Source organism: Equus quagga, chromosome 7, assembly GCF_021613505.1.
Source record: "Equus quagga isolate Etosha38 chromosome 7, UCLA_HA_Equagga_1.0, whole genome shotgun sequence".
Lineage (NCBI taxonomy): Eukaryota > Metazoa > Chordata > Mammalia > Perissodactyla > Equidae > Equus > Equus quagga.
Genome location: NC_060273.1, coordinates 8,717,213 through 8,739,944, shown reverse-complemented (window position 1 = coordinate 8,739,944; position 22,732 = coordinate 8,717,213). Strand labels below are relative to the sequence as shown.

The 22,732-nt window shown below is 52.7% G+C and overlaps 1 protein-coding gene and 1 long non-coding RNA gene across 3 annotated transcripts in view; one reads left to right on the top strand and one right to left on the bottom strand.

Annotated features, from left to right (window-relative positions):
- TEKT5 (tektin 5) overlaps positions 1 to 6,434 on the top strand; it is a 35,794-nt gene extending 29,360 nt beyond the window's left edge. Inside the window, exons 6-7 of the mRNA XM_046668224.1 lie at positions 1,780 to 1,934; positions 6,052 to 6,434. Coding sequence (XP_046524180.1) covers positions 1,780 to 1,934; positions 6,052 to 6,268 — 372 coding nt within the window. The 3' untranslated portion in view covers positions 6,269 to 6,434. The remainder of the gene's footprint in view (positions 1 to 1,779; positions 1,935 to 6,051) is intronic.
- A 3,731-nt stretch (positions 6,435 to 10,165) lies between these two features.
- Positions 10,166 to 22,327, bottom strand: LOC124241635 (uncharacterized). 2 transcript variants are annotated; one of them, XR_006889275.1, is made up of 4 exons: positions 22,152 to 22,327; positions 21,132 to 21,226; positions 18,337 to 18,865; positions 10,166 to 10,644 (listed from the first exon to the last, which is right to left on the bottom strand). It is a non-coding gene; the product is annotated as an uncharacterized LOC124241635 (long non-coding RNA). The 2 variants fall into 2 exon arrangements; XR_006889276.1 differs by having other exon boundaries at positions 18,606 to 18,865.
- Positions 22,328 to 22,732: the final 405 nt, after the last annotated feature.

Genomic DNA, 22,732 nt, shown 5'->3' with positions numbered 1-22,732 from the left:
TCATGGCAGGGTACCACTTCCAGGCTCATCAGGACAGATGCTACAGGAGGCATGTTGGAGGGCATCATGGCAGGGTACCACTTCCAGGCTTGTCAGGACAGATGCTGCAGGAAGCATGTTGGAGGGCATCATGGCAGGGTACCACTTCCAGGCTTGTCAGGAACACAGCACACATCACCTCGCCATTGAGCCCTGCCAAGTCTGGGAGGGGTGTTAGCACAGTCTCCCTAACCCAAAAAAGAGCCTTCTCGTAGGAGTGGGCCGCCATGACACCTAGAACTGCTCACACATCAAAGGCTGCCTGGGGTGGGAGGGAGCAGAAAGGATGTTTCCGCCACAGTGTGGTGACAGGGTCTTTATGGTTGGCTAAGTGCAAGGTCAGGTTCCTTCTGGGATGGACTGCGCCGGAGTGCCCGTTCTTTATCCGTCCTCTTCTTTTATTTTTTATTATGGAAAATTTCAAACACACGGAAATGGAGAGAATCATATAAAAGACTCCCCTCCCCCATGTTCCCAACATGAGTATCAACATTTTGCCGATCTTTTCTTGTGGTTGACCTTTTTCTGATTTTTGCTTTATCCTCTATTGAGGTACGACAGCCTTACAGTAAAATGCACAGCTTGGTGAATTTCGAGGATGACTTTTTGCCTGTGTTTACACCTGTGAAACCTCTGCCTGGATCGAGATGTGGAACATTCAGGGTCCCCAGCAGGCTCCCTCCTGGCCCTTCCTGGGCTCTGTGCTTTCATCAGTTGCAGGGCACAGTGGTGGCATTCTGTCGGGGGAAATATTTCTACAGATAAATAGAAAATTTTGACTCTCTCTCTCTCTCCCTTTTCTTTCTCCTTCCTTTCTTTCTTTCTAGTTTATTTACTGACCTAGTTATCAGGAAGGTAAACTCTGGATTGTAAAAAGATATAGAACAACCTAAAAAAGAAAAAAGATACAGGGGGGGCCCCATGGCTGAGTGCTTAAGTTCACGCGCTCCGCTGCAGGCGGCCCAGTGTTTCGTTGGTTCGAATCCTGGGCGCGGACATGGCACTGCTCATCAGACCACGCTGAGGCAGCATCCCACATGCCACAACTAGAAGGACCCACAACGAAGAATATACAACTGTGTACCGGGGGTGCTTTAGGGAGAAAAAGGAAAAAAATAAAATCTTTAAAAAAAAAAATAAGATATAGAACAACCTAGATTAATTCAAATCAAAGTGGATTTAGAGATTAGCTGTTGTTTGGGATTATCTATGTTCATCTTTTTTGTGTATGTGTGAGGAAGACTGGCCCTGAGCTAACATCTGTTGCCAATCTTCCTCTTTTTTCTTTTCTCCCCAAAGCCCCAGTACATAGTTGTACATCCTCGTTGTAAGTCCTTCTAGTTCTTCTGTGTGGGATGACGCCATAGCCTGGCTTGACGAGCGGTGTGTAGGTCTGTGCCCAGGATCTGAACCGGCGAACCCGAGGCCGCTAAACTGGAGTATGCGAACTTAACCACTCGGCCACGGGCCGGCCCCTTTCTGTGTTCATCTCAAAGGCCTGAGCACTGAGCAGCTAACTCCAGTGGATATTGGAGATTGGAAGCAAAACCAGCCGTGGCGCCTGCCCCTCCCCGGCATTCACAGTGTCCCGAAGCTGCTTTCCCAAGGTTGTCCTGGGAAGAACGAGGTCCCTGCCCCCACCGGTGTTCAGGGTTGGGGAAGGAGTCATTTAGGTACCTGACCAGAAGCTGCGCCAGCTGACCCCGCGCTCCCTCCATGACTCCCACGTGTCCCCTGCAGACTCTGCAGGAGATTTTCCAGGCAGAGAACACCATCATGCTGCTGGAAAGGGCCATCGCGGCCAAGGAGTGCCCGCTGAAGGTGGCGCAGACGAGGCTGGAGTGCCGGACCCGACGCCCCAACGTGGAGCTGTGCAGGGACATCCCGCATTTCAAGTGAGTGCTGGAGGCCCCAAGGGGAGGGTGGGTCTGGGGAGACCCCGGGGAGCCCGGGCCTGAGAAACGGACACCCACCCATCAGGACATCTACTCCCACATCTCAGCAGGGCCCTGGGTGGGGTGTGGAGTTCTGGGGGGGCCCTGGGTAGCCTCGCCACCGTGGAGGCCCGCCCTGCACACTGCAGCCTCCTCGCCTGTCTGATGAGGGATAGTTTTGTGGCTCAGCTATGTTCTGGGAACCCTCCAGCTTTCTCCTAAAAGCCCAAGCGGCAGCCTCCCAGGCCAGAGACGGGGCCTGTGCCCTTGGCGGCTCCACCCTTTCTCTGTCCTGGCTCCAGCCCACACACACTCATTCTCTGGCGCCCTCTTTGTAAAGTTCTCACCTGTGAGCCATGGAATAGCTTAATCCCGCCCGACCCTTTAGCTAAGGAAGGGCTGCTCCTGTTGACACAGTGCCCCTCACAGAGGGGCGCAAAGCTCCCATGGGCCCAGAGTCAGGGTTTGTGAGCGTTGGGTGGGAGTTTGAAAGGGGGTGATGGGCAGGCATAGAAGAGTCAGGTCGTCAGACGTCGGGGATTGTTTTCCTGTGAATGTGCTGTGTGCCTTGGGGCAGGCCACTTGGCTGCTCTGTTCCCTCCATGCTAGGGGCACTGTATTAGTTCTCTATTGCTATGTAACAAATTCTACTGAGTTGGGGCTTGTCCTCCTTCTAAGCCTGGATGGGGAGAGAGGTGGAGAACAAAGCTGGAGAAGTGAAGAGAGGGAGGAAAAATATTCTGAGAGAAATGCCGGGTGGTTCCGTGGGAGGATGATTGCACAGCCTCGGCTTCTGCCTGAGGTCACCACCTAGGAAACGGAAAAGCTGGGTGTGTGTGCTGGGGGAGTGGGCAGGTAGAGCGACCCCAGGCTTTGAACTTGAGGCCTGACCACCTGCTCCTCAGCCTGCTGCTGGCCTGCGAGGTCCTCACCCCTGGAAGTGGGCGCAGCGTGGCCAGGGTTCCGCCCAGCTGGGCTGGAAGGGGTCCAGGTCCTGGGCGAGGGCTGGGGCAGGCCCTCCTGATTCCTCCTCCACTCATCCCTGCTTCCTAGCCGCTCAGGTTGGGCTGCAGCACTCCCTGAGACAGAGGTCTCTGAAACCCCTTTGTCCACCCCAGGGGGCCTGCACAGAACAGGGCTTCTGCGGGAGTGGCCAGATGTCGTCCTGGAGGACCTAACACTCTGGGACAAGCTCCCTGCCTCCTTGTCCTCCAGCTGTGCCATTGAGAGGGGTAGACAGGGAGCGTGGATGGGGCCACGTTTGGCTCAGGAGCCCCAGGCAGTGTGTGTGTGTGTGTGTGTGTGTGTGTGTGTGTGTGTGTGTGTGTCTCTCTGTGCTCTGTGTACATGATGTGTGTATGTGAGTGTATGGATGTCTGCATGACTGTGTTGGGAACTGAGCAGATAACAAGACTCAAGCCGTCTGTCTCTCCTGCAGCTGAATTGCCCCGGGTCTGTGCATTACCATCCTTGCCCCCCACCCTCCGACCCCTCTGACCACCTCTGGGCCTTCTTTTTCCTCTTCCTTCTACAGGTGGCCCCACTTCTCCTGACCCCCTCTAATCGCTCAGGTCCCATCCATGCGCATTCCCCAGAATGAGCACCCATTTAAATTTGAATTTAAATTAATTAAAGTGAAATAAAATATAAAACTCAGTTCCTTACTCGCACAAACCACATTCCAAGTGGTCAGTAGCCACGTGGGGCTAGGGGCTACCGCATTGGACAGCACAGAACAGAACGTTTCCGTGGCGGCAGAAAGTTCCGTTGGACAGCGCTGGTTCAGCGGTCCCCAAGGAGGGAAGGGGTCCCAGGCTGCTTCTGTCGCCTGTCCCCAGCCCAGGCTCGCCACCCTCATGTCTGACTCAAGGCCTTCTGGCAGCGTATCCTCCAGCCCTGAGCACAGTTTCACTGTCGCTTCCCCGAGAGGTGGGACCCACGGCACAGCCCCACAACCGGGCCCCCCTCACCGCTCACCTGGTGGGTTCATTTCCTGGGGCTGCGCTAACAAATCACCGCAAACGGGCTGATTTCAGGCAGCGGAAATATAGTCGCTCACACTTTTGGAGGCCAGATGTCTGAAATCAAGGTGCCAGCAGGGTTGGCTCCTTCCAGAGGCTCCGAGAGGGAATCAGTGCCCGCCTCTCCTGGCTGCTGGGGGCTGCAGCGCATCCTTGGCCTTCCTTGGCTTGTAGCCGCATCCCTGTGTCTGCCTCCATCTCCACATGGCCTCCCGCCCTGTGTGTCTCTCCCTGGGTGTCAGATCTCCTCCTCCTTTCTTGTATAAAGAGACCAGTCATGGGACTTAGGGCCCCTCCTGAATCGGGGATGATCTCATCTCCAGATCCGTAGCTTAATTACGTCCGCAAAGACTCTCTCTCCGGAGAGCATCACCTTGACGGGCACCGGGGGCTTCTGACTTGGACATATCTTTTGGGGGACACTCTTCAACCCTCTCAATCTGGATCTCTCCACTCCTGCCCTCTTCCGGTCTCATCTTTCCACAGCAGCCTGGAGGTTATCCCAAAATATGAATCAGCACGTCATCCCCCCCATTCCAACCCCCTCCCGCAATGGCCCCCCACTGCACCCAGGACAAAATCTAAGCCATTTGATTTCGCACATGCTCGGCTCTCTAGAACTGTGCTGTCCAGGTCAGTAGCCACCCGCTGCATGTGGCCCTTCCATTTACATTTAAATGACTTAAAACTAAATACGAATAAAGATTCAGTTCCTCTGTTGATCTCGCCGCATCACGTGTTGCTGAGCCCCATGTGGCTAGTGGCGCCGTATTGGGCAGCGCAGATGGAGACCATCTCCAGCGTCACATGGAGTTCGCTTGGGCAGCGCTGCGAACAGAAATAGGATACTTCTCTCTTGGTCTTCCCATGGCCAGCTCGTTCTCATCTTTTTTCTCAGCTCAAAAGTTCCGTCCTCAGAAGGACCTTTCCTGGTGCCTTTGGAAGTTTCCACAGAAGCAGAGCTTCAGAGAAAGGGAGTAGAGAGACAGGAGAGGGGAGCCCAGCCTCAGCCTGATCCCACGAGGGGCTCTGGAGCATGAATTGCACCACACGTGGAGCTGCTCCCATCTTGACGGAGGGGACGGCCTTCCGTGCCCCCATGTTGGTGAGCCGTTGGCTTCTCTGGAGAAGTGTGGACCTGTGAGCCATCAGCAGCCAACACTCACAGCATCTGGGACACAAGTGCCCCAGCCAGTAAGGGGGACCTGAGCAGGGCCCCTAGAGCAGACACCACACCTGACCATTTTATCTATATGACGCTGGCCCTGTTATCTGGGTTTTAAAAAAATTGTAATAAAATACATAATGTACCATTAGAGACATTTAGCACGTTCACCGTGTTGTGTAACCACCACCAGAACATTTTCGTTCATTTCACCCAGAAGGAAATCCTCTATTGGGCAGTGACTCCCTACCCCTCCCTCCAGCCCTGGCACCCACTCATCTACTTTCTGTCTCTGTGGATTGGCCTATTCTGGACATTTCATATAAATGGAATCATATGTATAACCTTTTGTGTCTGGTTTCTTTCACTGAGCATCACATCTTCAAGGTTCATCCATCTCATTGCAGGTGTCAGGGCTTCATTCCTTTTTATTTTGGCTGAATAATATCCTGTTGCATGGATAAACCACCTCTTGTTTATCCATTCCTCCATTGATGGCCCTTTGGAGTCCATCCAAAAAGGTATTTCCACCTTTGACCCTTGAGGTTAGTGCTGCCCAAGTATTTGTACGAGTCTTGTTTGAGTATCTGTTTTCAGCTCTCATGGGTCTATACCCAGGAGCAGAATTGCTGGGCCACATAGTAGGTCTATATTTAACTTGCTGAGTTTTCCTAAACATCCTGTCTGTTTCTCCCTTTGTACTTCTCGCCCTGGGTAGCTCTGTTGTGTACGTACCTATCTGCCTGTTCTGCCCAGTCTGCCCTGACAGCTGAGCCTTGCCTGTCTGGCTCATCGCTGTCTCCCGGCACCTGGCACAGTTCCTGGCACATAGTAGGTGCGCCTGTGTTGAACGGCTGAATGAACTATGCCTTCTCCTCTGCTCTCGCCCCAGGCTCGTGAACGAGGTGTTCACCATCGACGACACCCTGCAGACCCTCAAGCTGAGGCTGCGGGAGACCCAGGACACGCTGCAGCTGCTGGTGATGACCAAGTGCCGGCTGGAGCACGAGCTGGCCATCAAGGCCAACACGCTCTGCATCGACAAGGAGAAGTGCATGGGCATGCGCAAGGCCTTCCCCTGCACCCCACGCCTGGTGGGCCACACCTGAGCCGCCGCCCCCGGCCCCCAGCATCCTGCTCCGCGCTGGTCCCTGATGCAGCATAAACTTGAAAAGGCAGAGAAACTAAATAAAAGAAAGTGTCATTTTCTCCCTTTCGTCCTATCATGAAAAATATATATATATAAAGAGCCAAAATAAATGTGCCCAAACCACAGATCCTGGGGCTCATTCCTTGCTGCAGAACGAGCCTCGTGAGAGATCCCAGGAGGAGACAGACTGTGGTCCCCTGGGGATGGAGCATTGCGAGGTTCTCAGCTTCCCCAGGAATGGAAGAGGCAGCATTATTTTTTTACCTGTGTGTCCGTTTAGGAGCACAGTATAGATCATGGCGTCCAAAGACAGGACACCGGAGCTGAGAGTCCAGAGACCAGCTGGCACCGAGGCGCTGTGTGGCCTTGAACAAGCTCCCAACCTGAGCATCCTCATCTATAAGATGAGGACAGTCCAAGCTGGAGGTGACTGTCAGCCGTGTGGGGCAGTGTCCAAAAATAGGATTTGGAGTCAGCAATCCTGGGTTTGAATCCAGCTTTGCTAAATGAGGTGTCTTAGAAATTGCTCTGGGAGAAGAAGGAGGCAAAATCAATTCTGTAGATGGGGCGGGAGGAAGCAGGTAAGGGCTGAAGGAAAGTTCTGCGAAGAAGTGACATTGCTTCACAAAGTTAAGCATGGAGCTGCCATACGACCCAGCAATGCTGCTCCTGGGTGTATAACCAAGAACATTGGAAACAGATTCTCAAACACATACTTGTACACAATTGTTCATAGCAGCACTGATCACAAGAGTCAAAAAGTGGAAACAACCCAAATGTCCATTAGAGAGTGAATGAGACACAAGATGTGGTCCACCCATGCAATGGAATATTACTCAGCCATGAAAAGGGAATGAAGCATTGACACAAAAGGCCATGTACGAATCCATTCATATGAAATGTCCAGATTAGGCAAGTCCATCGAAATAGCAGATTGATGGTTTCCAGGAGAGGGGAATGGGAAGTGACTGCCTAGTGGGTGCGGGGTTTTTGGAGTAATGAAGATGTTTTGGGACTAGACAGAGGTGATTACACAACATTGTCAATGTGCTAAATGCCATAGAATTGTTCACTTTAAGTGGTTAATTTTATGTTATGTGAAATTCACCTCAATTATTCAAGAGAAAAAAGAAGGGCTGTTGAGCTGAGTCTCGAACGCCGAGGATGTTGAGGCAGTTGGGTGGGGTTTCTGGTGAGAGGAGCAGCGTGGATAAAGGCAGGGAGCCACAGTCCTGGAGGGAGAAGCCCTTGGAGAGGCTTGTGAATCATCTGGAAGGGTTGGCTGAGGCCAGATCACGAAGGACAAATAGTTAAGACTTTTTTCCTGAGGTCGGTGTTTCCCAAACTTCGTCATTCACGTCAGCGCTCCCCAAGTTTAACGTGCCTGCGCACATCGCCCGGGGACCTTGTGACGTGCAGATTCTGAGCCAGCAGGTCCGAGGTTGAGCCTGAGGTTGAGTTCCTGCCAAGCTCCTGGGTGAGGCTCACAGTCCAGGGGCCACACTTGGAGTAGCAAGAATTCCAATATCACTCCCACAACTTTTGCTTTAACCAAGGACTGCCTTTCCTATTATTCACTCAACCTTTTAGATTGTTGCACTTAAAAAAAAACAAAAACTTATTTTCAAGGCAAATTTATAGCGTGACTGTAAACAGGAAACCTGCTGTGCCCGGTGTCAAACAACAAAATATTGCTAGTGATGTCTGCTTGGGTCATATTGTCTGAAGCCTTCTCTGCTTTTGTTCGAAAGGGAGATCGCAAGTCTTAAAGAGGCGTTAAAGACTTCTTAGCATCCAGTGGAGACTCCGTCCTTGAGGGGAGTTTGCTTGAAAGAGGATAGAAAAGTCAATTTTCCTACAAATGAGTTTCAATGCTATTTAAAGCCTTGAACACGTCACACTTGCAGGCACTAGGAAGCCCATAGGATTTTTAAGATGGGGATTTGAGGTGACTAGATTAATGTTTTAGAAATAATTCTTCTATGCAGAGGAGAAGGAAGTTGGGGAGACCAAGGTGTTAGAATTTGAGGCACGAGATGCAGGGGGCCAGGATTAGGACAGGTGCGTGGGGAACATTTGTGAGGCTGATGCCCAGATCCTAAGAGTGTGGATTGTAAGGGGCAAATAGGAGACGTGGATGGGGCAGAGATGCCAGGCTTGGGCAGCTCGTGCTTGGGGATGCTGTGCCCTTGAGGAGGAGAGTGAGGGGGGCAGTAGATAGAGACCAAGAGAAGTCCACAACTTCTCTTTCACACGTGGTGTTTGAATCCTCATCTCAGGGATGTCCTGGCGTATATACCTGAAAGGCAAGTGGAAATGTGGTCATGGAGCTCACGAGAGAGGCTGGAGAAGCTATGCCTGGGGATTCAGGAGATGACCGAAGGCTCAGGAACAGATGGGCTGGTGCACGGAGATCCTGAAGAGTGAAAGAGAGGTCCACTGGTGGGATGTAATGCTGGGGAGGGCAGAGGACCAAGAGGGGAACAGAGAAGCAGACAGACGCTGGAAGAAGCAACGTCAAGGGGACCGCAGAAAGTTGCAAGAGTGAGGATGTTCAGATGAAGAAGAAAGAAAGTCTCTTGGAAGCAGGCATCCTAAATAATACCATTGTAGGGGAGGAAGAAATTTTTCTCTACCCTCTAGGTTCTTCTGGCTGGTCTAAAAATTAAATTGACATGAGACAGATTAACAGGAGAAAATCTAATTTAATTCCATACATACGGGAACCTCACATACAGGACGGGGTCAGAGACAGGAAGGTAAAGGGAGGTATTTATGCCATCTTGAGCCAAGGAAAGGAAGAGGGGCCCGGCTCTTCAGAGGGGAGGAGGGTAATTCAGAGGACGATAAGAAGAGCAGATGTTCGGTAATAAGAGGTTTGCCCTGCCATTCAGATCGGTCATAAAAATTTATTTCTGGTCATAACTCTTATTATGGGCAAGGCCCCCAATTTAAATTCTTTAAGGGAGAGGTAAAAGTTTCTTTTGAGCTTGCAAGGTCTCGATTACCTTTAGCTCAAAATATCCCACATGCCAAAGTGGCACGTCTTGGGGAGGCCTGTTCTGAACCCCTTCACCATTGACCTGGGAACCCACTGGCGTACGCTTGGGGAGAGCAAATTGGCACTGTGTGTCAAGAGCCTTAGAAATATCCACAGCCTTCCATGTGTGAAGGTCTGTCTTAAGACTCTCTTGTTAGAAAACTATCCCAAACGCAGACTCAGATGTATGCGTTCAAGAATTATTTATCATAGGAAACCTCTGGAAGTTATGTCCAACAGCAGAGAGCAGCTAAGTAAAATGTAGCACCACCAAGTCATGGAATTTGGAGTAGCTGCGAAAATGACACTCACCAAATCCTTGCATGCTGAAGGAGTGTGCTCGTACCCAGCAGAGTACAAAATGGTGATTATAACCTCTTCTCAATTGTTCCAAACGTGCACAGGAAAAAAGACTGCATTGAAATGCCCTGGAATGTTAACAGAGTCGACGTAAGCAACTGCCGGTTTCTTATTTGTTTATATTATGAATTATCTATGGTGAACATGTGTTCCTTTATTAATTAGGAGGAAATGCTTTTCTAAATAGACTTTTCATTTTGCCGTAGTTTTAGATTTATAGAAAAGTTGCAAAGACGACACGGAGAGTTCCTGTGTGCCTTTCCCCCACCTTCCCCGATGTTAATATCTTATACAACTGTTTGCTGTGGTACCTTTGTCAAAACTACGAAATTAACAGGGGAGCATGACTATTAACTAAACTCCAGAATTTGTTTTTTCCACTGTTTATCCTTTTTCCGTTCTAAGATCCAGTTCAGGGGGCCACATTGCATTCAGTTATGAGTCTCCTCTGTCTATGGCCATTTCTCAGTCTTTCCTTATTTTTCATGACCTTGACAGTGTTGAAGAGTCCTTGTATTTGTAGGTCCCCGAAGGTATTTGTCAAACATCCCTGGATGTGGGTTTGTCTGGTGTTTTTCTCATGATTAGTCTGGGGTTACAGGTTTTGGGGGAATGGGATGGGAGATGAAGTGCCCTCTCATCCCTTCTGATCAGGGAGTTCACGACATCCCCATGACGTCCCTGGGGATGTTCATGACGTCCACGTGACCCCCCCTGAGGACGTTCATGAGATCTACATGACGTCCGTGGGGGTGTTCCCGACATCAGCATGATGTCCTGGTGACGGCTGTGCACCGGATCACTTGGTTACGGTGGTGTCTGGCAGCCTTCTCCACTGTGCAGCTGCTGCTTTGCTGTTTCCATACTCTATTCTTTAGACCCGAGCCACTGAGTCCAGCCCACACGCAAGGGCAGGGAGGGTTAAGCTCCATCTCCTGGAAGGGGAATATTTACATAGATTATTTGTAATTCTTCTCTAAGAAGTGTATCCCCTCACCCTTATTTGTTCTGTCCTCTATTTGTATCAATATGCATGCATGGCCGTTTGTTTTATACTTAGGGTTATGGTCCGACACTATGTTACTTATTACACTGCTCAAATCCTGCCAGCTTTGGGCATTGGGGGCTCATTTAGGTTGGTTCCTCTGTTCCTTTGATACGCCCCCATCCTTTCGTTTTTTGAGCATGTCTTTACTTTCTGGCCCTACAAGATGCTCCAGGCTCATCTTGAATTTTTTTTCTGCTCCAGCCCTAGGATCAGCCATTTCTCTAAGAAGCCCTGGTTCCTTTTCTTGGAGAATAGTATTTAGAAACCAAGGTCTCGGTGCTGGGTGTGCTCATTGTTAAGTTTTTTTTTCAGTTTTTCTTATTTTAGTAAGAGGCACATAGCAACATTTACCGTCTTAATCATTTTTTTTTTTTTTTGAGGAAGATTAGCCCTGAGCTAACTGCTGCCAATCCTCCTCTTTTTGCTGAGGAAGTCTGGCCCTGAGCTAACATCCGTGCCCATCTTCCTCTACTTTATACGTGGGACGCCTACCACAGCATGGCTTGCCAAGCGGTGCCATGTCCACACCCAGGATCCGAACCGGTGAACCCCAGCCGCAAAATTGGAACGTGTGCACTTAACCACTGTGCCACTGGACCGGCCTGGTAATTCTATTTTTAATTTTGAGGAATTCCCACCAACAAGGGTACTGGTTTCTCCACATCCTTGTCAACACTTATTTCCTGGTTTTTCGACAGCAGCCTTTCCAACGGGAGTGAGGAGATACCTCGTTGTAGTTTTGATTTGCATTTTCCTGATGATTAGTGATGTTGGGTTTGCTCATTTTTAAGAACATTTTTTAGTAAGAAAAAAGCTGAGGTGCCCAGGAGGCTCTGGATGAGCTGTAGGAGGTGGTTTTGCGGGTGACAGCATAGGAGGTGAAGTGGAGGAATGGGGACGCCCTGAGGTTTTAGTCACCTGTGTACCCTCAGCCTGCACACAGTGGGTGTCCCATAAATACTTTATTGAGCGAATAGTAAATGGCCAAACAAGTATATACCAATGCACGTGTATCCATCTTGGACCAGTGGGTTATTTCTGAGCACTAGGAGGAAAAGAGCGGGTTTCATTTGGATGTGAGGCGGTAGGCCTCCCAACCCATGTGCTGTTTACGACTGAGGGACCAGTGCTGTGGGATCCCCCTGGGGCTCTCAGGAGCTGGCAAGCTGACCGCAGCCTCGCGGGGTGGCTCCCCCGCTGCAGCCGGGCAGGAAATCCTAGAAATGACCCGAGTGTGGCTCCCTGCCAGGCCTGAGACCCAATCTGAAGACCTTGGGACACGTCCGGTCCACTCGTTCGCCCTGTTGGCTCAGGAGGGAGGAGACCGTCCAGCTGGCTTCGGGGAACGCAGCACTCCCCGAGCAGTGTGTGTGTGTGTGTGTGTGTGTGCATGCATGCACAAGCACGTGCTCATGCTCCCAGCCTTTTCCTGCCTCCATGGCCTAATGCAACATTTTAGCGTTTTTCAGAAGACCAGACGTGTGCTAGAAATCCAGCAGGCTTCAGAGAAAAAATGAGAAACCACAAGAAAGGAGATGGAGTTGAAGATGTCGGGACTGACAGGTTGACAGGCATGGACCTGAGTCTCAAGTTGTAGAAAGACTTCAAAAATGTACAGTCAGACATTGCTTAACAACAGGGACACGTTCTGAGAAATATGTCGTCAGGTGACTTTGTCGTTGTGCAAACGTCACAGAGTGTACTTACACAAACCTAGATGGCATAGCCTACTACACGCCTAGGCTTTAGGGTACTAATCTTATGGGACCACCATGGTATATGCAGTCCGTCATTGACCAACACGTCATTATGTGGCGCATGACTATATTGAATTAATTACCAACATTTAAATAAATTCTGCATCAAAGATGGGATCATCTGGCTCCCCTTGCGCCCACATTCCCCTGTGTAGCTGATATGCTGAGCTTGCCACAGTCATTTGGCCACAGTCCCCACCACTCCCTATTGCCATGCACCAGTCCTGCTTTGCTCACATATGTTGCCTGCTGACCCTTTCGGCAACTGGTTTCATCAGTCCCCCTGTTTGGGCTCCTTGAAAGACCATTTGATTCAGCCTAGAAAATTGAGGCCCAGGGGGTAGAGAGCAGAAGGTACTTCAAATGGGGTCACCCAACTACAGAGGTGGCAGATTTGGGGTAAGGACGAGGTCCCTTTGCTCCTGTCCAGTTGACTTCCTGTGACACCATGCTTCTTCCTGTGTGAACTGTTCAGAATTTATTATTGTGCCAGACACCAAAAGTGACTTTCTATCCTTGCAGTCCGCTTCCCAGTTGGGGTGCATGAAAAGAAGGGGCATGGGGTCTGAGACATAAAGGCTGGAGTTCTTGGGGGCCAGACACTTAACAACTTGAACACTTCTCTTCCCCAATTCCATTTCACTAATTCAGCAGAACCGAGTCCAGGAAAAGTGTAGTAAAACCTCAATAGCAATGCTCTAGGAATGCAAAAGTCCTGGGGATTTTTCATTTTCTGGTTAAGAAAATTGATCCAGAAGGCCCCTTTTTTTTTGGCTTTAACCTTTAGAACCACAGGCTGTTTCTTGAGTGAATGGATGAATGAGTAGACGGAGCCAGTGAGGGTCTCAAGAGGTGACACTTTCAAGCCCTCATCTTTCAGAAAAGAAAGGCCCACCCAGAGAGGCATAGTGACTTGCTCATGGTCACACAGCAAGTCAGAGGTGGAGCCAGGAGTCTCCGTCCCCTTCAGGGCTCCCAGGGCTGCTGCAGGAGATCCTTGCGAGGGTGTCAGTCCACTTTCTCACCCCGGTTAGGAGAGCTGAGGGGTCAGACTGAGTCTGCGTGTGCTGAGCGTGACCTCAAAGGCCCCAGAGTTGCACCCTCTGGTCTGGGAATGAAGGTGGCTGTAGATCAGGATGCACAGGAGGGCTGCCCTTGGCAACGGCGTTGCTCCAGATGAGGTGGTTCCCGTTCATTTCATTCATTCATTCATTCCTGTCTTCATTTGAAATCCTCACCCAGCACCTGGCACGTGCCAGCCCCTGTGCTGGGCACTGCAGCCCCAGTGGGGCGTACGCCAGGCCAAGTCCCGCCTCCGTGGCGCTCACGGCCACAGCTGTCTGTCCGAGGTCCCAGGGGAAACAACTCCATTTCCCTGAAAGGTGAATTTGCAGGTCCTCCTCTTACTCAACAGCCGGGTCAGAAGAGGCAGCTGGGTCTCAAATTCGCGGAAGCTGAGCTCCGCCAGTTCCACGCGGACCCGTCCTCCCTGTCCGCTGCCTGGGAACATCTCCAGGCCCTGCGTGAACCCAGGCTCTGCCCCCGATCTGTTCACTGAACCCACACCATGTGCCTTCACCACTGAAATCCCCCAGACGCTTCCCCCTGCCGTCTCTTCCATCTTCACTGAAGTGTCAGTGACATAGTGCAGGCTGCACACGTGTAAGGAGTACAACAGGGTCAGTGTTAACATACATATTCGCCCCAGAAACCATAGACACCATCAAGATAGCAAATGAATCCATCACCTCCAAAAGTTTTGTCCTTACCCTTTGTAATCTGTCCCTCAACCCAGTGATCGATGATTTGCTCTCTCGCTACAGATGAGTTTGTGGTTTCTAGAATTCTGTATAAATGGGGTCATACACTATGTACTCTTTTTTGTCTTCTTGCACTCAGCATAACTGTTTTGCGACTCCTCCTTGTCGTTGCATGCAGGAGTTACTTCTTTTTATTGTTGAGTAGTCCACTGTCTTTCCCATTGTGATTTGAGTAAACCCAGGCCTCTGCGTTCCGTGAGCCTGCATGATCTGCGCCCTGCCCTCCCCACTCTGCTCCTACTCATCTCCCCACTCACTTCACGCCAGCCACGCTCTCTTTTTCTCCATCCCTCAACACGCCCACCTTATGCCTGCCCCAGGGCCTTTGCACTTGCCATCTCTGCTTCCTGGAATGCTCTTCACATGTATGGCTCCAGCTTGTCAGGTCTCAGCTCAAATATCACCTCCTCAGTGAAGCCTTCCCTGCCCACTCTACCTCACCTCCTACCTCTGTGACTGCCCCATTACTTTGTTTTACATACTTCACAGCACTTACAACCCCCTGACTTCACGTCATGCATTTATTGTGCATCTTTCCACCAGTGCGTGAGCTTCGTAAGAGCAGGATGAATGAATGAATGCCACTATGAACAACCCATGACAACCCATTTCCGTCATGATGCTTAGGTGCAGCTTAAAAACTCTGGCACACACTCTTAATAAGACGACGACGGAATCATCCATCAATGACAGAGCTGGAGGAAACCTCAGGACATCTAGAAAGATGTCCAGACATGAGCCAACTAGTGCATTTGAATTCCCACTTCGAGAAGCAGTGACTGAAGGCGAGAACCCTGTGCAGGCCGGCACCCAGCCCCAGGGCTTAGTCGCGCCCACGGCTGGCCGTCTTATACTCAGAGGACCCGGCTTCGCTCCATCGAGATGATCCTGGAAGTGAGCCCTTGAGCCCCCAGCATCCCCTTCTCTGGACCCGCGCCCATCTCCTCCTCCACACTCTCCCTCCGTCGTAGGTTTGATGACGCCCACCTCGGGGCCCACACGGGCCTCAGTCAACATGAAAAGCCCCCGAAACAGGGACCCCCAGACAGTTCGAGTCTGTCTGGCCGCCCCCTCACAGCCTCCACCGTGAGCGGGCCCAGTGCTGCAGCCTCCTGGTTCCTCTGGGCTCTTCTGTGGGCGACCTCGCCCTGTCCCTCTTGATCCTGTTCACCCCGCTCTGCCTCCCAGATTCCTGGCTCCTACCCCCAGCCTCCTGTACCGCCTCCCGACGACATCTCCAGCTCCACCTGCCAGGACCAGTGCCCCACCCGCCCCTCCCTCAGTGCACACCCACCCCCCACCCCGCCCCGCCCGGGAGTCCTTTGCTGCCCCTCCTTCTCTCACACCCGCCATCAATCCATCAGTGGGCCCTGGGAGCTCTGCCTTCGCAGTCGCTCCTGAACGTGACCGCTGCCACCTTCTCCATTACCATCCCGGACCAGCGGCCATCTTCTCTCACCTGGGGGACAGGTACGCTGGGGGTGAACAGGAGTCCCCCAGACCGTGGCCCCAGGGTGCTGACAGGTGCCACAAGAAGAGAAAGGCCTGAACACCAGACACGACGGACACTCAGGCAGATGGAGCCCATGGTGTTTCAGAAAAGAGCAACTTTGGAGTCACACAGACCTAGCTGGGAAGGTTCTGGAACATCAGCGAGGCTCCATCTCCATGTCTGTCTCATGGTCCCCCCTCGTGAGGATCCCCGAGGAAGCCTGGCGCCGTCAGGAGGGGAGCCTTGAGCTCAGGGAGACAAAATACGTGACGTATCTCAAGCAGTATTTACATGACTATATAAATGACCGTGGATGCCACTGTGTCAACCGACAGATTATTGAACTGACACTGGCCTTCTGTCGTTACAGATTTTTCTTGACAAATGCTGAAAACAAGGACTCTTTCATGTGGGGAAGGGGTCTCCTAGTTAATGTTTAAGAGGGCTGATGTGGTTAAAAGCGGGGCTTCCCAGTTAGACGTGGGGGTCTAACTTGGACCCCGCTCCCTGCTAGCTGTGCTGCTGTGGGGAGAGCTGCTTAACCATCCTGAGCTGCGGTTTGCTCATCCAGAAAACGGGGCCAACGATGCTCTCCCACTGTTGGTACCCAAACACCCTGTTGAAGGGTAGTTGTTAAGACTAAGCATGACTCTGCATATAAAGGGGATTCGTTAGTATGTATTAAATACCTCACATTTACTGAGTACTTACTCTGTCCCAGGCCATTTTAAAAAGTACTATCTCATTGAATCATCACTCGGCCCTGCAACATGGGTTCTGTTTGTCATGTCATTTTGTGGGAGTGGAAATGGAGGCCCAGAGAGGTTAAGGAAATTGCCCGTAGTCACACAGCGAATAAATGACTGAGGCAAGACTTTTAAGCCCAGCTGTGTGATGTCGGTGTCTGAACAGCCTCCCGAATAAAGGAAAAGCAATCATTTAGGGTGGACCTGGAGTCCAAGAGGGGTCTGGCAAGGCCCTTGGCAAGGGCAGCCCTGCAGGGTGGTCTAAAGGAACAGAGGCCCCCACAGCCTTACTCAGTAAGCAGCTGAGCTGGGGGAGCAGCATTTCTCCGTTCTCTGCTAACAAATAGCGACAATAATAATACTAATCGGAGATGACATCCTGAATGCTTGTGGCGTGCCCACTGCTTGACCCTGCATCTCAGGTCATCCCACACCCGTCCTTTGAAGTTACCAGCCCCATTTTACAGGTGAGGAAGCTGAGGCACAGAGAGGCTAGGTCTCTTGCCCACGGTAACGCAGTGAGGATGAGCTGGCACGGGCCCCCAGGTGGCTCCCCGGGCACCCCCCCACCCCCACCCCCCAGCCAGCGGCAGGCGACAAGGCGCTGGGAAGGAGGTGGCTGCATTTTTTCTTTGCCCAGAAATGTCAGTGCGTCACCATCACACAAAGTCCTGGCTGTTTGCTCTGTGGGTCCCGGGGCGCTCTGACAAGTGTCCCCTCAAGCAGGCTGGGGTGGGGGGAGGCAGGAATGGGAGGCAGATTCAAAGCACACAATTAAAATTCCTAAGAAACTATGTGGAGTCGTTCTCTTCCTCCCCAGAAACACTCAGAACATTCTTGGTCTCTATATGGACTGGGGCTGGGCCGTAAGCCCCTTGCTGCACCTTCTCCAGGCTCATGTGACCGCAGACTGGCTCCCGGAGGAATTCTCTGTGTCCCCGAGACAGCTGGTCCCTCCCTCCTCCCCGCCCATCTCTGCTGCTTGGGATTCCTGGCGCTCCTCTGGGGGCAGGCGCGGGTGTGGGCACCCATGGGGAGCAAAGCCAGGGCCTCTGGGGCGGGGAGCTGGGGCCCGAGCCGTCCCCTGCCACATGTCCGGCGGGTGTGGGCCTGGCAGTGTGTGTGTGTGTGTCCTGGGAGACAGTGTCCACAGCTGCCCACAGCTCAGCCCCAGGCAGTCTCAGAAGGCGAGGGAAAGCCACCAGCAGAGGATGCGACTCAGAGGACTGGCCCTCCCGAGGGACGTGTGGCCTCCTGTCCCAATGGGGGGTCACCCAGGGCAGGAACTGAGGAGCAGGCCAGCGAACCCTGAGGCCCCAGCAGCTGCGGGGGGATGGGGGGGCGCGGGGGGGCAGGGAGGAGCGGGGAGTGGCTGCTGAATGGGCACAGGTCTCCTTGGGGGTGACGGAAACGTTTCGGAACTAGATAAAGGTGATGGTTGTACAACAGTGTGAATGGACTAAACACCGCTGAAATGTACACTTAAAATGGTTAATTTTATGTTATGTGAATTTCACCTCAATTAAAAAAAGAGAAAATCAGCTATGGCTGGAGCAGCCCAGTCCAATCCCCCCTTCTCCCAACCTTGTTGTCCTGCCTAGTGAACGTCTGTGTGGACTCCGGACCATTTCCACGAGATACAGGAAACGTATTGATGGAAAATTGGAAGAGATCTTGAAGATTTATACAATAAATTGATGCACACACACAAATGAAAACCCTGGGGCTCGGGCCACACGCGCGGGACCCCGAGGGCCTCCTTACCTCGTGCTCCTCGCTTGCCTGACCTGATCCCGGCCCTGCCCCCAGTCACTTCCCGAGGTGCTCTGGGCTGCTGTCCCCTGTCACCCCTTTCCTCTTCCGGTACGGGTGAGCTGGACACTTTCGCCTTCTCTTGGAGTCAGCATGAGGGTTTAAATGCGGGCACTGCGTGCGGCTCGTTCTCTGGGTGACTGTGGGCAACTCACTTAACCTCTCTGTGCCTCGGTTCCCTCACCTGTAAAAGGGGTACAAGGATAATAGTTTCTATTCACGGGGCTTAGCCAGTCATTTGGGATGACGTCTGGGAAGTGCGGGCCGCAGAGGCTGACACACGGCATGGGGCCCGCCAGCTGGAGGTGCCTGTTAGGCTGGTCCTGCTGGCCCAGTATCTGTCAGCAACCCCTGCTGTCTCGAGGGGAGCTCCGGGCCCAGGAGACTCTTCAGAGGCCTTGCCAGCCCAGAACTCGCTGATCCACACACGGGTTCGGCACGTGGCGGAGAGAGCTTGCTGACGGGGTCCTCACCACTGCCCCTGGAACAAGAAAGAGGAGGGGGCGAGAGTTCGATGCCCCCAGGAGGGTAATGAAGGGGGTGAGCCACCCCTGGAATGGAAGGATGCGGAAAACGCTGGTGGGCTATGGCCCTCTGCCCATCCCACCTCCCCATCCTGTTTCTCATAAACCCCAGAGGACTTGGCTTTTCCCAGAAATGGTCCCAGGAGCATTTTCATCAGTTTGCAGGCTGGGGGCTCATTCTCCTCCCCCCCGCTCTCCCCCTCCCCCCCACGTATCTCAGATTCTAGGAACTGCTCCGGGAGCTTTAAATCTAGTTGAAGAGGAGGTAGAGATGCTGGGTGGGTGGGCAGAGGCATCCCCCAGGTTATGGGGGCGGTGGGCCTGGCTACTGTTGAGGTGGGGAGATATAAAGTATTCATACAATTCAACAACAACGAAAGAACAACCTGATCACAAAATGGCCAGAGGACACGAACAGACATTTCTCGAAAGAAGATATACAGATGGCCAACGGGCACATGAAAAGATCTTTAACATCACTAACTATTAGGGAAATGCAAATCAAAACCACCATGAGTTATCACCTCACACCGGTCAGAATGGCTGTTATTAAAAAGATGAAAAACAACAAGTGTTGGAAAGGATACACTGCTCTCATCCACTGCTGGTGGGAGTGCAAACTGGTGCAGCCACTACGGAAACAATATGGAGATTTCTCAAAAAATTAGAAATAGAACTACCATATGACCCAGCTATCCCACTACTGGGTATTTATCCAAAGAACATGAAAACACTAATTCAAAAAGATATATGCACCCCTATGTTCATTGAAGCATTATTCACAATAGCCAAGACTTGGAAACAACCTAAGTGCCCATCAACAGATGAAAGGATAAAGAAGATGTGGCATACACACACACACATATACATACATACATAATGGAATACTACTCAGCCATAAAAAAGATGAAATCGTGCCATTTGCAGCAACATGGATGGACCTTGAGGGCATTATGCTGAGTGAAATAAGTCAGACAGAGAAGGACAAACACTATATGATTTCACTCATGTGTGGAAGATAAACTAACAAACACATGGTTAAGGAGAACAGCTTGGTGGTGACCAGAGGGGAAGGGGGTGGGGGGAGGGCAAAAGGGGTTAAAGGGCACATGTGTGTGGTGACGGATGGAAACTAGACTTTTGCTGGTAAACATGATGCAGTCTGTACAGAAGTCGAAATGTAATGATCTACACCTGAAATTTATATAATGTTATAAACCAGTGAGACTTCAACAACAAAAGAAAGAATTTTGCTGGAGATCTGGCCCCACCCCTCAGGCCCCGCCCCTCCTGGTTGTATGCAAATGAGGCCCCGTCTGTAGCCCCGCCCCCGGCCCCTGAGTGGACCTGGGGCACCAGGCCATTTCCCTGCCAACCCCACTTGGCAGCCCAAACCTCCGAGGGCACTGCCCACCTTCCCCCACTGCCTCCTCCTACCCACCAGCCTCTGCGGGCCTGCGGAGGGGCTGCGGATCCCAGACTGCAGGCGTGGGTGGTGTTGGCAGAGCTGGCTCAGTGGGCAGGGATGGGGAGGAGAGTCCCCCAGGGGCTGACTGCTCTTCTGCGTTCCCCCTGCCCCGTCTGTCAGCATCTTGACAGCAGACCCCAGAGGGCAGAGGAGGTGGGCAGGACGTTGGAGCCGGGGTCCTAGGACTGCCTTCTGCGGTGCATCTTGGCAGTGGCACTGGAAAACGGACTCCCTCTGGAGCCGCCCACTGCCTGCTGGGCCTGAGGGGGTGCAGAGCGGACACAGCTGGTGGGAGCAGAGACCCGGTCCAGAAACGCCTGTCTGCCAAGGCCGAGAGAGGGGCTGGGCCTCGGCCTGCAGCCTCCCCGCCGCTCCCCTCCTCCCCATGCCAGGGCCCCCGTGAAGGAGAGTTGGGAGAGAAGCCTGATTCTACCAGAGTCTCTCCCAGGGCCTGTAAGGCTCAGTGTGTATATCCACTGAATGAAAAATCAAAGCCCCAATCACATCAGCCCTCTCACACAAAACTCTCCCAGGGCTCCCCAGGGCTCCTGGGGTCCCCCCCACCCCGACTTTGATGCTGATGCGCCTCTCCAGCTCCTCCTTTCTTCTGAGCTCCAGCCACACTGCTCTTCCCCCTTTCCCACCCCAGGGCCCTTGCATGTGCTGTTCCTGCTCCAGGACCATGCATCCCTCCCTCTTCACCCAGTTAACACCTTGTGCTTCAGCTCGCAGTCCGTTCCCCAGGAAAGCTGTACCTGATCTCTCAGATGGGTCCTCTCGGCTTCCTTTCCTTCCCAGTGCAGAGCTCTGTTTATAATTCCTGTTCCTTCTGGCAATGTTTCCAAACACCCTGGATAATAAGAATCATGTGAAGTACTTTTTAAAAATGCAGATTCCTGGGCCCTTTCCTTGCCCCAGAGTCAAAACCTCCCGGAGAGGGGGCCGGGCTCTGGTTAAGAGCCCCAGGTGAGCCGCTCCATCCCTGTGGGAGGCTGTCTCACGGATGTCTGCGCCCCAGCTCGGCTCTGCGTGCCACAAGGTGGACACCATCTTCTTCTTTATCCTCGCGACCCCACCTCCAGCACGGCGGCTGGCACAGGAGGGGGCTCCAAGCATGGATAACTATCAAATGAGAGGGATTAGTGCTATAGACTAACTTGAATTCAATTCCAAGTGTTTGTCACCCGGGCTACACAAGGCTAGCACAGAAGAATCCCAAAGTGGATTCAGGTGTCCCCAGAAATTGGAGCAGAGAGAGTGCACAGGACATTAATAAAACGCAAACCGGGGTCTGAGATGGTTTGGGAAGGGGCCCCTGCCTGTGCTGTTAACCCCCGAGGAGGGGACAGAAGTGTCCCGGGGACCATCCTGAGGTAGATAAACCCACCCCTCCTCTGGGGAGGCACCTTCCCCCCAACACAGGTGGAGGCAGAAGAAATGTTGACACCCACGGGGAACTGAGAAAACAGAGGACAGGGTAACAACAACAACAAGAATAATAGTAACAGTAGTGAAGACACCCATTTTGGGCATCCTTATAATGCTAGGCCCCATCCTGAGACGGCATCAGTCAGCTGGTGCAACCTACCAGCTGCTTGGGCAGCGATGGCACCCCGATTTCCTGACCCGCACCCCCTTCCTGCCGCTTCCCTCCCCCTCAATTCCCACCAGGTGTTCAGCTCTGAATCGCAACAGCTCCAGCCCTCTTCCTCCCGGCGGGGTCCCGGATTTCCAACAGCGCCCCTCTCCCCGCCGGCCTTTGGATGCACGCACACCTGCCTCTCACACCAGGCTCTTGATTTGGGGTCCGGAAAACATCGCCACTGCCTTGGAGTGGGGGCGTGGGGTGGTGGAGCGGCCCCTCTGTCTGATGCAAGGGTGTAGGGGTGAGGGGAGGAGGGATTGGGGCGCAGCAGAAGAGGGTCCCCCCCCAGCTCTCCCCGCTGCTGGCTTCCCACCCTGCCGCCGGCCCCCACGAGGCCGCCGCTTGCATTTCAGGATTTTGCGCCTGGCAGGACGCCGCCCACGACGTGCGTTTCCGAGGGGGCAGGGAGTGGAAAGAGAGGGCGGAGGAGCGACAGGCTTTCCCAGGGCCCTGCCCAGGCTGGGAGGGACAGTATCTTTGAGATCAAAACCCGGCTGGCCCACGCCCAGGCCTGCGGGGAGTCCCAGCCCCTTGATGGGGAGGGAAGGGATAGGTATGCAAAACAGGGGCGGGTCGCCCTGCAGTCACCGGGCCGCGAGGGGTTACTCTCAGTCCCCACCCCCCAGGGGACAGAGGGACGTGTTTCAGAGCTGGGTGGGCTGCGCTGACACTAAGGGCTTGTCTGCCTGGCGCCCACGCTCGCTGGGAATC